This window comes from Mirounga leonina, unplaced genomic scaffold, assembly GCF_011800145.1.
Source record: "Mirounga leonina isolate KUSES-001 unplaced genomic scaffold, KU_Mleo_1.0 Mir_127, whole genome shotgun sequence".
In the NCBI taxonomy this organism is placed as follows: Eukaryota; Metazoa; Chordata; class Mammalia; order Carnivora; family Phocidae; genus Mirounga; species Mirounga leonina.
The window spans coordinates 29,666,791-29,682,313 of NW_023270316.1; the positions used below are offsets into that span (position 1 = coordinate 29,666,791).

A 15,523-nucleotide genomic window follows, 5' to 3' on the forward strand; every position below is an offset into this window, starting at 1 on the left:
AGTCTTTAAAAATGTTCAATACAAGTGACTCTTCTTATGCAAAATGCTGAAGAGATATGCCAACTATTCTTATATTAAGGTCCCAGTCATTACTCCATTGTGATTAAATCACTTTAATGGAATAATTTTTAATAAAATAATAAACATTCCTGCTATTTAGAACTGAGTTGTTGTGCTGACAGTTTATACAATGTTATAATCTTCAGGTTACTTTTATTACTATGCATCATAGCGCCAGAGCCCAGTATCAGTATAAGGAGATCTGGATTCAAATCTTAGTTCTGATTTTAATGGGGTTTGTGACCATGTTCTTTCACTTCTCTGCACCAAGTTTCCTCACTATAAGGGAATTAGACTATGCTATTGTTTATATTAATATATTTATATATTATATTTATATATTAATAATAATATTAAATATTATTTTAATATTTTATCCTTCATATTCTCAAAAGACCTAATGGTTAAAGAGCCTGACCTGTGGATTGAGGCCAAGTTAGTGCAAACCCTTTATTTTTTTACTTTTTATTTTTTTTGGTAAAGATTTTATTTATTTATTTGACAGAGAGAGAGAGCGGCAGGCAGAGGGAGAGTGAGAAGCAGGCTCCCCACTGAGCAGGGAGCGCGACATGGGGCTTGATCCCAGGACCCTGGGATCATGACCTGAGCTGAAGGCAGACGCTTAACCGACTGAGCCACTCAGGTGTCCCTTATTTTTTATTTTTAAAGTAAATATAACGGTTTTATTTTAAGATTTATTTATTTATTTTAGAGAGAGAGCACGCAAGTGAGAGCGTGTGCAAGTGGGGAGGAGGGACAGAGGGAAAGGGAGAGAATCTCAAGCAGACTCCTTGCTGAGCGTGGAGCCCAATGTGGGGCTCCATCTCACGACCCTGAGATCATGACATGAGCTGAAACCAAGAGTCCCACACTCAACCAACTGAGCCACCCAGGTGCCCCAGTAAATTTAATGTTTTTAATTGAAATAGAGTTGAGGGGCACCAGGGTGGCTATCGGTTAAGCATCTGCTTTTAGTTCAGGTCATGATCCCAGGGTTCTGGCATCGAGCCCCACATCAGGCTACCCGCTGAATGGGGAGCCTGTCTCTCCCTCTCCCTCTGCCTGCCGCTCCCCTTGCTTGTGCTCTCTCTCTCTGTCAAATAGATAAACAAAATCTTTGAAATAGAGTTGACATACAATGTTCACATTAGTTGCAGGTGTACAACATAGTGATTCAACAACTCTATACATGATACGATGTTCACTACAAGTGTAGCTACCATCTGTCACCATATAATGCTATTTTAATTTTAATACCATTGACTATATTCCCTACACTGTACCTTTTATCCCCGTGACTTACTCATTCTGTAACTAGAAGCCTGTATCTCCACTTTCCTTCACCCATTTTGTCCATCCCTACACCACACTCCCCTCCGGCAACCATCAGTTGGTTCTCTGTATTTATGTGCCTATTTTTGCTTTTTCTTTGTTTTTTTAGGTTTCATATATAAGTGAAATCATATGGTATTTGTCTTTCTCTGTCTGACTCATTTCACTTAGCATAACTCCCTCTAGGTCAATCTATGTTGTCACAAATGGCAAGATCTCATTTTTTATGGCTAAGTAATATTCCTGTGTGTGTGTGTGTGTGTGTGTATAAATACACACCACATTTCCTTTATCATTAAACCATTTTAAAAATAAAAGTTCCCTTCAGGTCTCAGTTTGTGCTTTCTTTGTCCTTCCAGGGATGGCTGGTGGGAAGCTAACTTCAATACATTTGTTGATATACTGCCTTCTTTAAACATGAAACTCATTCATACAAGGGGTAGAAATTAGATGGTCAACATTTTAAATCTAAACCCTTTGGAAATTTTTTTTTTAAAGATTTTATTTATTTACTTGAGAGAGAGTGAGAGAGAGAGAGCACAGAGGGAGAGGGAGAAGCAGACTCCCCGTTGAGCAGGGAGCCGGATGCGGGGCGCAATCCCAGGACCCTGAGATCATGACCTGGCCGAAGGCAGATGCTCAACCAACTGAGCCACCCAGGTGCCTCAACCCTTCGGAGATTTAGACATGTCATTTTTAGCAAAAAGTTCAAGGTTCTGAAGTACCCTTGGAAAAGTAGAAATAAGTCTATGATGGCTCCAGTTCCTTATATAAATTGACTACAAACAATAAACCTTTTCCATGCAGATAGTTTAAAGCTATTAGGGAACATCAAAGTTAATCCCTCTAAATCCCCCAATTGTCCAGGGGTTGTCCTTTGTCATTTTCATCTGTCTCTGATTTTACTGTGATAAGACTATTAACATTTTAGTTTCTTTCAATATAAGAAAGAAGGCAGAGAGGGAGGGCTGGAAGAAGGACAAAGCACTATGGACTGACTCAACCACATCAGTGAGTTTGGTCATTCCTGCATCAGAAAGCCAGTTGCTGTCAAATTATCCCACATTACAAATCACATCTCTTTTCTCCTCCTTACCAGCCCAGAAATGATTTACTTGAGAATTTCATCCTAATTTTTCTATTTTCTACCACTTTGGTGGACCCTTCCCAATTTCATTTTTTAAATATCTGAAATCTCATCTTTTCCTATAAAGCTCATATAACCACTCACAGAGAACTGACAGTTTTCTCACTTCATCTGTTCTCCATGAGAAGAAAACTTTTTACCTGTAATAATACTTGGACATGGACATTATAATAATATATTGTTAATAAGGATTCAGTATCTGTGAAACTATTATTGCCAATTATTTTCACATTATTATCACATAGATTTTAAGTGTTCTACATCAGAGACAGTTGAGAATGCATCTGCCAAGATTGACTTGGAAAGCTAGAATATCATTCTGGGCACAGACTGGCACAGATGAATGGCTTTAAAAGATAAGACAATAGAAATAATTATCACGTTAGGAAGGCAAATCTGATGACTAACCAAGTACAAGGTAAACAGCCAATCTGGGGGAAAAAGAGTAGTGACCTCCAAAATCCTTACCCTTTGTCATTCTTGACCATTCTGGGATTTTCTTTCTTTCTTTTTTTTAAGATTTTATTTATTTATTTATTTGTGAGAGAGAGAGAGAGAGAGCACAAGCAGGGGGAGTGGCAGGCAGAGGGAGAAGCAGGCTCCCCACTGCACAAGGAGTCTGCCTCGGGGCTTGATCCCAGGATCCTGAGATCATGACCTTAGCCGAAGGCAGACGCTTAACCAACTGAGCTACCCAGGCATCCCTTTTCTGGGATTTTCTTTAATAAAACTGTCAAGAATTTGATTTCTTTCCATATAAAAAATAATATCAGTCATGTAAGTCAATTTTCTAGGATTTCAGTATCAGTCTAGAACTATAAAACAACATCTTTAATGTTATCAGTTCAGTTACTAATCATTCACTAACCCTTTTTATGATATAAAATAGGTAAAGGCATTACTCTTGACCCTGAGATATTTACAAATATATGTGAGATATACATATGAAGTGACTCAACCAAGATTCTAACTGAAAAGTGTCTTAGAGCATTATAAAGACTTCAGTGGGGAGAAACTATGCTCCCAGGATCAAAATGTCTTAGAGTAAATATATTTAGTTCATAAACCAGGCTACTGTCCACTACTTGTAACAGCCAGCTAGAGTTCCTTCATATTTAAATACAAAAGGGAACCTGGAGATCATCTAGGTCATGCTCTTCATTTTATGGGATGAGGAAACAGCAGTCTGCACAGGTTAAATGACCTGCCCAGGGTCATCCAGATTGATGTGGGTGGCAGAGCCAGCACTAAGATATCCACTTATTTCCTGACCTCCACCCCAACCCCCCATCCAAGTCCTGTCCCACCAGCCTCCCTGCCCCTTGTCCTGAGCAGGAGGTCACATGCTTAGAAATGGCATATAGTCTAGGACTCAATCAAAGAGGCCTGCAAGAGTCAAATCTTACCCTTTTCCGTCTTTGTCTGTTAGAGTATTCATAAAAATGAGATTTTCAAGGCTTTTGGCTCTGTAAACACAAAGAAATTCAAATAAAAGGCTACATATTGAAGTAAAATTGTGTGGTATCTTGAGAGGTCAGATGCAATAAACATTCTTCATGAATTGCTCATTTACTCTTATTGAATGGAAGAGCAGAAATCCTTCCGGGCAATTATATCTGAGCTAAATGTACAATTCTGAGAGTACTTCTCCATCTGCTAGTACATTGCCATGCCAGAGGATACAACCCCCTTCTGGCGAATGTCTGAAAAAATAAAGCAAGCAATCTGGGAGATCAGATTTTCAGGTTAGGGACAGATGCACTTACCTTTTCTCTGTTTGCTCTGCCTTAGGATTTGCTCTGAAGAGACCATCAAGACCTTGATTTCTTTAAATGCATTGAACAAAAAAACCTCATCAGTGGTAATAATATATACTTAACTCTATAGAAATATAGACCAGTTTATATTTCTATAGATAGACAGGAAATAGAAGCTGGGTGGAAAAGATGAGCGACAATTCTTGAAATTGCTTTCTTCCAAATAAGTATTTTCATAAACTCAAAATTTAAATTGCAGTGGACCTCAGAGAAAATAAGATAGAAAATACAAACTGGGGATCCACACACAACCAATAGGCACTGTATGGATTTCACAGAGTGTTTTGTTTTAATGTGAGCCAATGTTGACCCTCTGTCTTTATAGATGAAGAAACTGAAAAGCAGCTCATTTAAATGAGTTGTTGATAGTCAATCATATGATCACTGTTGTCAGAACAGGGTATGAACACCACACTTCTGGATGCTCGGAGCAATGAGGTCATTTGACATTTGCCTTGTTTCTCTGTCTCTCTGGTCCCTACCCATTTAGTATATTAGTAGGCAAAGTAACAGAGAGATAGCAAAAACTGCACACACTTCCAACACAGACCTCAATTACTATAATCTTTAAATTGTGCAATTATAAATGATTCAAAATTAAGGAGGTAAGGTCAACTAAGATAGTAAGTGGCTTTTGTAAAGTATAAAACTGAAAGCATTCAGTTTTCTGAATGCTTTCAAACTAAACTCTGACCACATACTAACATGTTAATATTTCAGGAAGAGAACTGTGGTTATTTATATAACTGTCTTACTAAATAGAGTGTGAAAATCAAAGATACTTTAATATTAGTATCTTTAGGTTGTAATAACCATTTATAGCAGTGATGAAATGATGATGATTCCTGCAAGCTTTTTATTCAAGACTTGTAGGCTATTTTTAACTCACCCAGTATGTGGGTCCTCATGCTCAAGTACTAAAAAGACATAAGAAGTCACAATGTGCAACTCAATAATAAAGCAAAAAAATGGATGTTTTCAAATCTTACCTATTCAAGCTTTTGTTCATTTTGATGAGATTATCCAATTCTTCACTTTTGGAAGACAAAAATAAAAAACAAAAATCTCACATCATTAAAAGCCTGCCCCGAGTCAAAGGTCAGGTCCACCTTAAACCACTGTTTCTGAGTTCCCTGGAATACAACACATGCCACCAAAATCTTGCTTATCCTTCAAGGCTCTCTTCAAAAGCCTCTTTCTCCAACACATAGTTCCCAGTCCTTCAACGGCATAGAGTCCTCTACATTTTTGGAAACCTTGCTGCATTTTGTTTTTTTCCATCTCCTTTATGGCACTAACACTACTATATTCTGTAATATAGCAACTACATACTTGTCTCGTGTTCATGTCCCTGCTCCTACATCTCTCTCTTTCACACAGACACACACACACACACACACACACCCCACTTAAAATTTAGAACTGTATTTTACATTGGGTCCTCTTCAGTCTTTAATACCGTATTCTTTAAACAGTAAATATTTAATATAGGTTTTTATTTGTTTTTTTTTTGTTTGTTTGTTTTATTTGAGACAGAGAGAACGAGAGAGAGAGAGCACATGAGAGGGGGGAGGGTCAGAGGGAGAAGCAGACTCCCTGCCGAGCAGGGAGCCCGATGCGGGACTCGATCCTGGGACTCCAGGATCATGACCTGAGCCAAAGGCAGTCGCTTAACCAACTGAGCCACCCAGGCGCCCCTATAGGTTTTTATTTGAATCAACAAATATGGGTACTTTGACTAATTGTAGATTCTATCTTTATGCAATGTACCTGCACAAAGTAGCTATAGGAAAACACCTGTTCATCAGTAAGTCTGGCTGCTTTCTTAAATTGTGATCCTACTTCATTCTAACTACGCTAAATTTGCGATCTTGTGTCTGTATTTGAGAACTGCAACTTTCTGGCTGCTTCCCATGGAGCAACCTGTTTAGGCTAAACCCCTGGGTTCCAGAATATCCCTTAGTGTCACCTGAGTGCAGGTCTCTTCCCCAAGAAGGCAGCCTCAGTGGGTTTGTGGTTCCTGTTTGCTCCTCACAGCATTGTCTCTCTTCAACATTTCTGCCACCCCTTTGCCCCCATTTCTCTTGCCTTCCTAATTTAGTTTTTAGATCACCAATCACGGTTTCCCTTCTTCCTGCTCTAGGATCACACATTTTCCACACCGTCTCAATGTTCCTCTTTCTTCTGCGTCATCCCTGGAACCTACCAGGAGGCCATGAGGCCACATCACTCAGTAGTTACATATTCAGTGTCTCAGGTCAGGGATACATGGATCCCAACCCAGGATTCACCCCTTATTGTCTGGTGACTCTGGGTGAGTTACCGAACCTCTTGCTGCCTCAACTTTTCCATCTGTCCGACAAAAATACCAATTGTACCCACCTGAGAAAACAATCAATAAGCTAGTGAGTATAAAGTGTGTAGCATTATGTCTGGCAAGTCATAAACTCTCAATTAATTTTGGCCATTACAGGAAACAGTTCCGAGTCTACTAAAGTTTTCATTTAATAAATGCTTGCTATGCTTATTTTTTAAATGCTTTTAGAGACATCAAGACTTTGGCTCCAGCTAGACAGGTATAGTTGCTGAGTCACTTATGTGCTTTGAAGATGCCTGGCACAATGCATTGCCATAATAGCTTAGAGACCCTAAAAACATTTAAATTAACAGCCATCACATAGATGAATCCTTTCAAGTAATGTTACATATTCAGTGGTAGGATAAATACTGAAATATAAATGTTGCTGACCCTGACAAAAAATTGATTAACGTACTATCTAGTCCCTTGACACAATGCCCCATTGTTGTTTCTTGCTTGAAATTCCACTGTCCAGCTCTGAGAGTATGAATCTGTCTGTGTCTCCAAGGAAAAGAGCAAACCTAAGAATCCTGTAAAATTGTAGTCCCAGGCCCTTCTGACTAGTGTGAGTCACAGTGATGTGATGATCAGGATTTGGGGTTGCTCCTGTTTATCACAAACAAATGCACATAACTCATGAGATGACACTCTGTGGTAAATTAAATAAAATGGAGACAATATTCTGACTAAAGAAGTTGGACTTTTAAAATGACCTTACATTGAGGAAAGCTTTGGATATTAAATTTCACCATTCCATGTGCAGTAAATTAAATGTTCTTAATCAGGTAGGAGTCCACTTCACACTGGAATATCAGCAAGAGCAGCTCAGGTGAATAAAACTATTTCTAATCCCCACACAAGGCCCACAGTAATGGTAGTTGGGTATGTCGATCTGACAGACATTTCCCCCGGCCACAGCCAGAGCAGTAACTTTTCCCTGTGAAGAACACATCTCGTTGTGGAATTTGTGCATCATGCCTACAGAGAGGGGACAGGACTAACTGTAGTTCTCATTGTTTTTGTTGAATTTGTGCCAAACCATAATTTCCCATCAGCATCACTCACCCGTCTCTCCTTCAAACACCCCCATCACTCACAAAAAAACTGTTCAATCCCTCTTAAAAACAAAATATTAGGGGTTCCTGGGTGGCTCAGTCGTTAAACGTCTGCCTTAGGCTCAGGTCATGACCCCAGGGTCCTGGGATCGAGCCCCGCATCGGGCTCCCTGCTCCACGGGAAGCCTGCTTCTCCTTCTCCCACTCCCCCTGCTTGTGTTCCCTCTCTCGCTATGTCTCTCTCTGTCAAATAAATAAATAAAATCTTAAAAAAATATATGACCTCAAAAAAGTAAATAGATAAAATTAGAGATCCAGGCACTTAGATAAGAGAAATGGAAATGAAACATTCAGGCTACTTTCTGGAGTCCCCATCTAGATTCAGAGCTCCAATCAGTTTCGTTTGTACAGAAGAGCTACCTGTTGCTTCTGTTTCTTCTCTTCAGTTCTTTTGATTGAGACTGCAATCCCTAATCACACTTAGCATTGCTGAATTCCACTGAGCAAGGAGTATTTTTGTAGGAACTGGATTTAAACTATGGAATGTTTATACTCCAGGTTTCCTGCTGTTCATCATTCTTTACCATAATCTATTATATAAGCACATACTTTGCACAAAGCAGCATGTCAGACTCTGCAAATGACTTATGGTCAATAGGTCAACAAAATATTTGCTCTAAGAGATTAAAGAGATGATAGAGAAGATGAGGTATTTACATAGATACCATGAAATAACAAATATGATTAGTTGTTATAACACATAAATAGTGGGGCTCTAATAGCTTAGAGAAAAGAAGTCACATCTCACTGAATCATTCTGGGAAGACTTCACAGAGGAGGTGATATCTGATCTAGATCTTGAAAAATTAGGTAGGACTTGAATGAATTGATACGGTGGCCTTGAGGCTAGGAAAGGCTGCCATATGGGTGGCATGCCATAAACAAAGGCAAAGTGTCTGGAAACTGTAGGAAGAAAGTGGTTTAATTTGGTATTGCCTGTAGGGTAAATGTAAGGGTGAAGTCAGAAATAACTCTGGAATGTTAGGTTGGAGCCAAGTTAACAAAGGTTAAATGTAATTGAACAGGCAATGGGGAGCCAGTGAAGCAGTTGTTCAAGGAGAATTTTAGGAAGAAAGCTCTGGCAGTGATGGGTAGTAATGGTTTAGGGGAGGAGAGACTGAGGGAATGTAAGTAAATCTGGATAGCTACTCTAATAACCTATGATGGAGTCGATGAGAGTTTGAACTGGGGTGAGGCCATGTGGGCAAGAAGAGAATTTTAGACATTTTATGCATATATGCCCGATACTACATTGAGGGGAAAGACATGGAAGAATCAAGAATGATTCCAGAAAGGTGAGCTTGGCTGAAGGAAAGAACAGAAAGAAGTGAGGAAATAGAGCATTTAGGAAGGAAAGTAAATATGGCCGAGGACATTCTAAATGAGGGTTCTGGAAAGACAGATAAGTTGAGATCTGAGCCAGCAACATAAATACAGGACAAGGACTTGGAACAAAGTCAAAACCACAGAAAGCTGAGGTGACAAAGATGAGTACAATCACCAAAAGACAAAGCAGAGGAAGAAGAGTATGGGTAAATGTCAGTCTCACCCATTTTTCAGGGACACTTATCTAGAAAGATTGATTCTTTCTTCTTTTAAATTATATATAGTCAACAGCATTGGGATTTTGTTTATATCTGGAACTTTTAAAAGTACTGGTTAAGCTTTTTTGAAACATAAAGAAAGGAAAAACGCAAGCTCAAAAGCTCTTACCCCTTGTTAGTTTTCTGAAGTGAAGTGGTCACTTTGACAATGTTCTCGAGATCCTGACTCCTTCAAAGGATGAAAAAGAAACACAAGTCAATGACAGCAGAGCTATCTTTGAAGTAGCTAGAAATTCTTATGTTTTCAGTAAAGAAAACAATAGTCCATGTGTTCAGGAATTATTGAGTTTAACTGCATAATGAAATAATTCTATCATGTCAGCTTATGGGGTGTGTAGGTGGGGGTGTGCGCGCGCACACACACACACACACACAAACACCAGTCATTTCACTGGGCATTGGCTCTGCCATCTAGTGCTCACTGAAATAATACAGTTTCTCCTAAACACACTGGCTTCTCCCTAGTTCTATACTTAAAGGATATGGAAAAGAAAGCAGAGTTAACTACATGAGTAAATACAGACGTGTGTTCAGAGGTTTTTTGACCAGAGCCAAAGAGCATTAAGCAACATGTCCAGATGATTAATTCATCCCTCACATGTGGTAAAAGTTTCTATCTTCTTAGGCTTCCAAAGGGAAAGAAAGTACATTTTAAACTACAGGGTAGGTGGAAGCACCTGACACAGAGGGCTTGAATCCACACTAATCCCCCTAGATCATGGAAAGGAGTAATTGGGAAAATCCTTATTGGTGTCCCTGTAATTAAGACCTGTGTTTCACAAACAATCTCTCATAGAAGGTTAATAGGGTTCCATGAAGAAAGAATTTTGCAGTCAAGTAAATTTGGGAAATAAAACCAACTTTTGGGATTCTGAATGTATATAAGCACATTGAAGGTTCTGAGAAGTCCTGTGGTAGAGAACTCTATTTTATTGTGTCTCCTAAATGGGCTGGCCATTAAACTCTTCTTTCACAGAACATGCATTGAAATCTGTGGCACATGGGACACAGCTTGGGAAATGCTGAGATACGGTGGCACTTGAAGTTACTAAGTACAAGGGAAACATGATTCTCCCCAAAGTAAGGTATCCATGTGATGTATGTTTCAAACTCAGACTTTTCTGAGAGTCAAGGGAAAACCCAAAAAGTATGTAAGTTTTGAACTTTGAAAAACCGGTTGGTCAAAATGGATAAGATGGTATATTTATTGTTATGTTTTTACCATAATAATTAAAAACTGCTTTATCATATTGATAAACCTATAGAATATCATCATTTAAAACTAATTTCAAAGATAGGGGAGTTTTTCTAAAAAAAATAATAAAACCAAGATATAACCAAAATACATACTAAACCAGATGGGATGAGCAAGACAACAGGCATAAATCAGGACTGTTATGGGGAAGCCTTACCCAAAGATCAATAGTATTTGTGAGCCTTTTTCTGATGATGTGGGTGGAGCTGGATATGGCCTTATTATACAGCCAATTCTAGCAAAGCTTTTGCAGAACAAGTTCAATAAAATGACTATATTTACGCCTATTCATTTAAACATCAACACAACTCTATCAGACCTTGGAACAAGTGCTGGGAATAAAGAGGTATTTTCCTTTCTTAAGGGGTTTATTTTATTCTGTTATCATATTCAGACAATTCTGGTTGTTTCTTAATGTAAAGCTAAGAATAGAAATAAAAGGAAAAAATTCTGTAGGTACATATAAAAATATTAATTACCCACTATATTGAAGCCAGCTGGAGAACTGATTTTGTCTATTTTATTATAAATTGTCTTGTATTTTTAAGTATTCTAATAAGGCAAACATTATCATTTCTACAATTACATAGATGTAAATAGAGATCATTGTACCTTATATTTCTTTCAGCAGATCTGTTGGTTTCTGTATATACACCTGGTTTAGGTGGACATATCTGCCTATATTTTCAAAGTTAAGGATAATGTCTGTTAGGTAAGAAAACACTTCTCTGTTAAATATACATTTTTAAGGAAACATTCATGTTCAAAAAGATCACAGTGTGTTGGATCAATAGCACTATTTGAGATAACAAACTTTAGCTCTTTTGGTTGGCTAGAACTCAACCATTTCTTTTTATTTTTTTTAAAAATTTTATTTATTTATTTGACAGAGAGAGAGAGGTAGTGAGAGCAGGAACACAAGCAGGGGGAGTGAGAGAGAGAGAAGCAGGCTTCTGGAGGAGGAGGGAGCCCGATGCGGGGCTCGATACCAGGATCCTGGGATCATGACCCGAGCCAAAGGCAGCTGCTTAACAGCTGAGCCACCCAGGTGCCCCTCAACCATTTCTTATTTGAAAATCTGGAGTCCAATGTAATAATTTTGTAATTTGGCCTATCTCTTTAAATATATTTTTAACTACTAGATATATCTAGAAATATCTGTCCCAAATGTGTTTATGTTCATTTTATTTTAGTCTCCAGTCATCAATAAAGCATTTTCATACTTATCTCTTAAGACTCTTTTTTTGTTATTAGGCATCAAATGGATGATTTTATTTTTCTTAAAGACTTATCTCATTTGAATACAATCCAGAAATATCTTTGCTCAGATAAGATCGGAAATATTTTAAATTTCCAACATACCCACCACATTGAGAATTACCACACAGAGTTGACAGAACAAGTTTATGATGTTAGGTTCTGTCACAATTTATGGTATGAGGTTTTTCTCTGTTATTTTCCTAAGTATCTGACTGACCTACTTATATATTCTTGCTTGTTCTCAAAAAACTATATTCAACTATTTTTTGTCCTCCTGAGGACATGTGTTAATTACATAGGAAACACTTCCCTTTCATATTCTTTCATTAAAATCATCTTGCTGTGATTAAAGTAATCAGGGTTTAAAACATGCAAGTTGTCCTAATTTTATTTTTAAGATCACTGGTAGAAGAAAGAAATTAAAGTAGTAAAAATGGATTAAACCAATTCCCGTGAAATTTAGCTTTTTTTTTTTTTGACTCTACACAAGCTCACTGCTCTAGAGTCACTGATTTTGGACTAGAATTTAGATAATACTAAAGCCAGTTTTTTTAAGCCCTCTAAAAATTCCTATTCAAATTAAGATTTAATGGCTCAATACTATAAAAGGAAAAATAATGTAAGATAGTAAGCTTAAATTATTTTAAGAGTATAATTATAACCATTGCATAAATAAAAAGTTATAACTTTGGTCTATATTTTTCATTAATTCAGTGAAGAAGTATATTCTTGGCTCATTAAAGGGAGAAAAAATATCTTCTCATCCTAAGGACAAAATTTCAAAGATCCTGCAAAGTTTCATTGAATAGAAATTCAGACCTCGGTTTTTAACTTAATAGGCTGAGTACCTAATGCTTCATAGCCCTGCTGGCCACTCAGCATTTTCTAGCTGAAGTTACCCTCTTCCTGAAGAATATTTCTAGAATTTCCTTTCATGTTGTCAACAAAAATCACCATCAAAATGCAAAAATACAAAAGAATCAAAGGCAGGTAATCAAGTGGATCTAATATATTCAGTCTTTAATGAGATACCATTTTTTAAATCTCATAATAATAATGGAAATGTGCAATGTACGTCTCGAAAAACAGATCGAGATTATTGAACAGTTTAACAGAAACGCATGGAAAATTTTTCAGATCTTTGAATTTGTTTCTAAGTATTAATTATAGAGTATCAGAGATTCAAAATGAAAAAGCAAGTCTCTTTTTTTTCTTAATTCAGAGACAAATTAATTAGAACATTTTTTAACTGTAATAGTTTTGAAATAAGTTGCAAATTCCTTAGCTAAAACAAGACTAAAGAGCTACCCAAAAGTATTTCTAACATAAGGGGAGTTTGAGCAGTAACACAAAGTTTTAAGAACATTTTTCATCAGAAAACGTAGCTTTTAATGGGAAACTTAACTAGGAGTAAATATACACCAAATGTGTGTGTATATATACATATGTGTGTGTGTGCATGTGTATACACACACATATATAGTTTCTATCTGGATTACATATGTCAAATACTATATATGTATACATATATATTTATGTATTTATATACACAGGGACAGAAAGCGTTTCCTTATATAATGCTTCCTCATACATAAATTAGAAGAAACCAGAGGATGAATATTTCTTGGACATGAATACTGTTCAGTTTCTATCTTGAAGGTGTATTTCCATAAGATGGGACATGGCCATAAGTATTCAAAGGCAAACATAAATACGCATTTGTGTTGATAATTAGAATTAGAAAAGCTTTAAAAGTGCTTCTTCTGTGAATGTGTGCACAAAACATACCCATGCTTTGCACAAAACAGGTCACAATTCATTTGCTTTCATTTCTTTAACTTCTTCATTTGAGCAAGAGATTCTGGAATGCCAGGTCTCACCTATTCTCCCGTCTCAGCTGGTTAGGAGATGGAACAGGAGAACTGGGCTTTGGAGGTATGGGAGGGTGAACAGTTGGTTCCCTTTAAAACAGAAAACATCAGTTCATTTCACCATGGAAACATGGCAAATTTTAGCATCTATTAACTGAATGTACTTATGGCCTATATGGAAATAACTCATGCGTCTTAAATCCCCCCACCACACTCCACCCCTCTGGCAGGAGGTAGCTGAAAGGCCAGAATCTATACAGCACTAAACTTTAGAGGAGTCATATATTTAAATTACTGGTATTTTCAAAGTTCATTTAAGCAGGTTTTTGGAAACCCTATCCTCTTTCACTATAGTTTGAAATATAATGTGTCCTTTTAAAAGCTTAATATTTTGCTAGACTATCTAGCTCAAGCTGTGGCATTTTGGGTCAGCAGCGTGTGAGCGTAGTAAATGGTTCTTGGGCATTAACATATAATCTTCTTTAAGAATTATATCAACCATCAGGCTGCTATGGAAACAGCAAGAAAGGCTTTCAGTTTTACAGACCTCAAGATAAAGTTGATTTGAAGCTCTTAACTAAATCTGACTTAAATATTGGCAGCACAGGCCAGTTTGCTGCTTGCAAAGCATGTATATGCTGTCAGCCTAAACTTTCCAACCAAGAGCCAAGGCAGCCTCTGAGCCAGCGTGATTTGATAACCTAGGAACGGCAGACAGGCATCATTCGGATGTCCATCATTTGGATGGAGTCAACACCTTACCTGGGGCATGTCAGCCCTCCACTCCCACCACTACCACCCCAGTGGCTCCTTATTAAACTCCATACCTAGTAAAAGTACACTTGTGGTCTAGACTCCAGGTACCCCTCTGGCTTCTACAGCATGCTAGGTGAGCATGGAAGCTCTGGAGTCCAGCTGTCTGAACTGCGAGCTGTGTGATAATGGGTCAACCTGATACCATCTCTTTGTCTCTAATGACCTTTCTCATAGGATTGCTGGGGTGTTGTCAGGACTGAATTAGACCATGCTTTTTTTTTTTTTTTTAGATTTTTTAAAAATTTATTTATTTGACAGAGAGATAGAGAGCACAAGTAGGCAGAGTGGCAGGCAGAGGGAAAGGGAGAAGCAGGCTGTCTGCTGAGCAGGGAGCCCGATGTGGGGCTCGATCCGAGGACCCTGGGATCATGACCTGAGCCGAAGGCAGCTGCTTAACCAACTGAGGCACTCTACAAAGTAGATAATCTGGGCTCCATAAGCCACCCCCTGCATGTTTTGCTAGGAATTCTTGGGCAGCACCAGTGGCTCAGTTGAGGTTTGTGGTCATGGAATTAAAATAAAGCTAGCTGCCATTTTTTTCTCTTGCCACATTCAGCTGCTTAGGGGGCAGAAACAGGCAAAACAGAGAGTTGGATTTAACTAAGTTTATAATTCAGACAAGTGAGTGCAACGAAGAGAATGGTGGTGAAGGAGGGGAAGGGGGATGTGAGGAAGTGATGATAAGGAGGGACCATGGGATCTGAGATGGATATGGAGGGAACAGAGGATATGAGGGAAGAGGGAATGTGAAAAGTCAGTGGATTGGTGGTTGGCAGGGGCAAAGCTGAGAAACTTCTGGAATCAGAGGACTGGAGAGTCGGCTAAATGCAGTAGATAGAGAGTGGAAGCAGAATGGGAAGATTTTGAAATTTTGAAAATTTATGGTT

General features: G+C 38.1%; 1 protein-coding gene across 1 annotated transcript in view; it reads right to left on the reverse strand.

Moving 5' to 3' along the window:
• Positions 1-15,523, reverse strand: part of SCEL (sciellin) — a 311,533-nt gene that overhangs the window by 41,300 nt on the left and 254,710 nt on the right. The window contains exons 13-18 of the mRNA XM_035003214.1: positions 13,830-13,910; positions 11,302-11,367; positions 9,544-9,603; positions 5,346-5,390; positions 4,306-4,365; positions 3,946-4,005 (exon numbers count right to left, since the gene is read on the reverse strand). Coding sequence (XP_034859105.1) covers positions 3,946-4,005; positions 4,306-4,365; positions 5,346-5,390; positions 9,544-9,603; positions 11,302-11,367; positions 13,830-13,910 — 372 coding nt within the window. The remainder of the gene's footprint in view (positions 1-3,945; positions 4,006-4,305; positions 4,366-5,345; positions 5,391-9,543; positions 9,604-11,301; positions 11,368-13,829; positions 13,911-15,523) is intronic.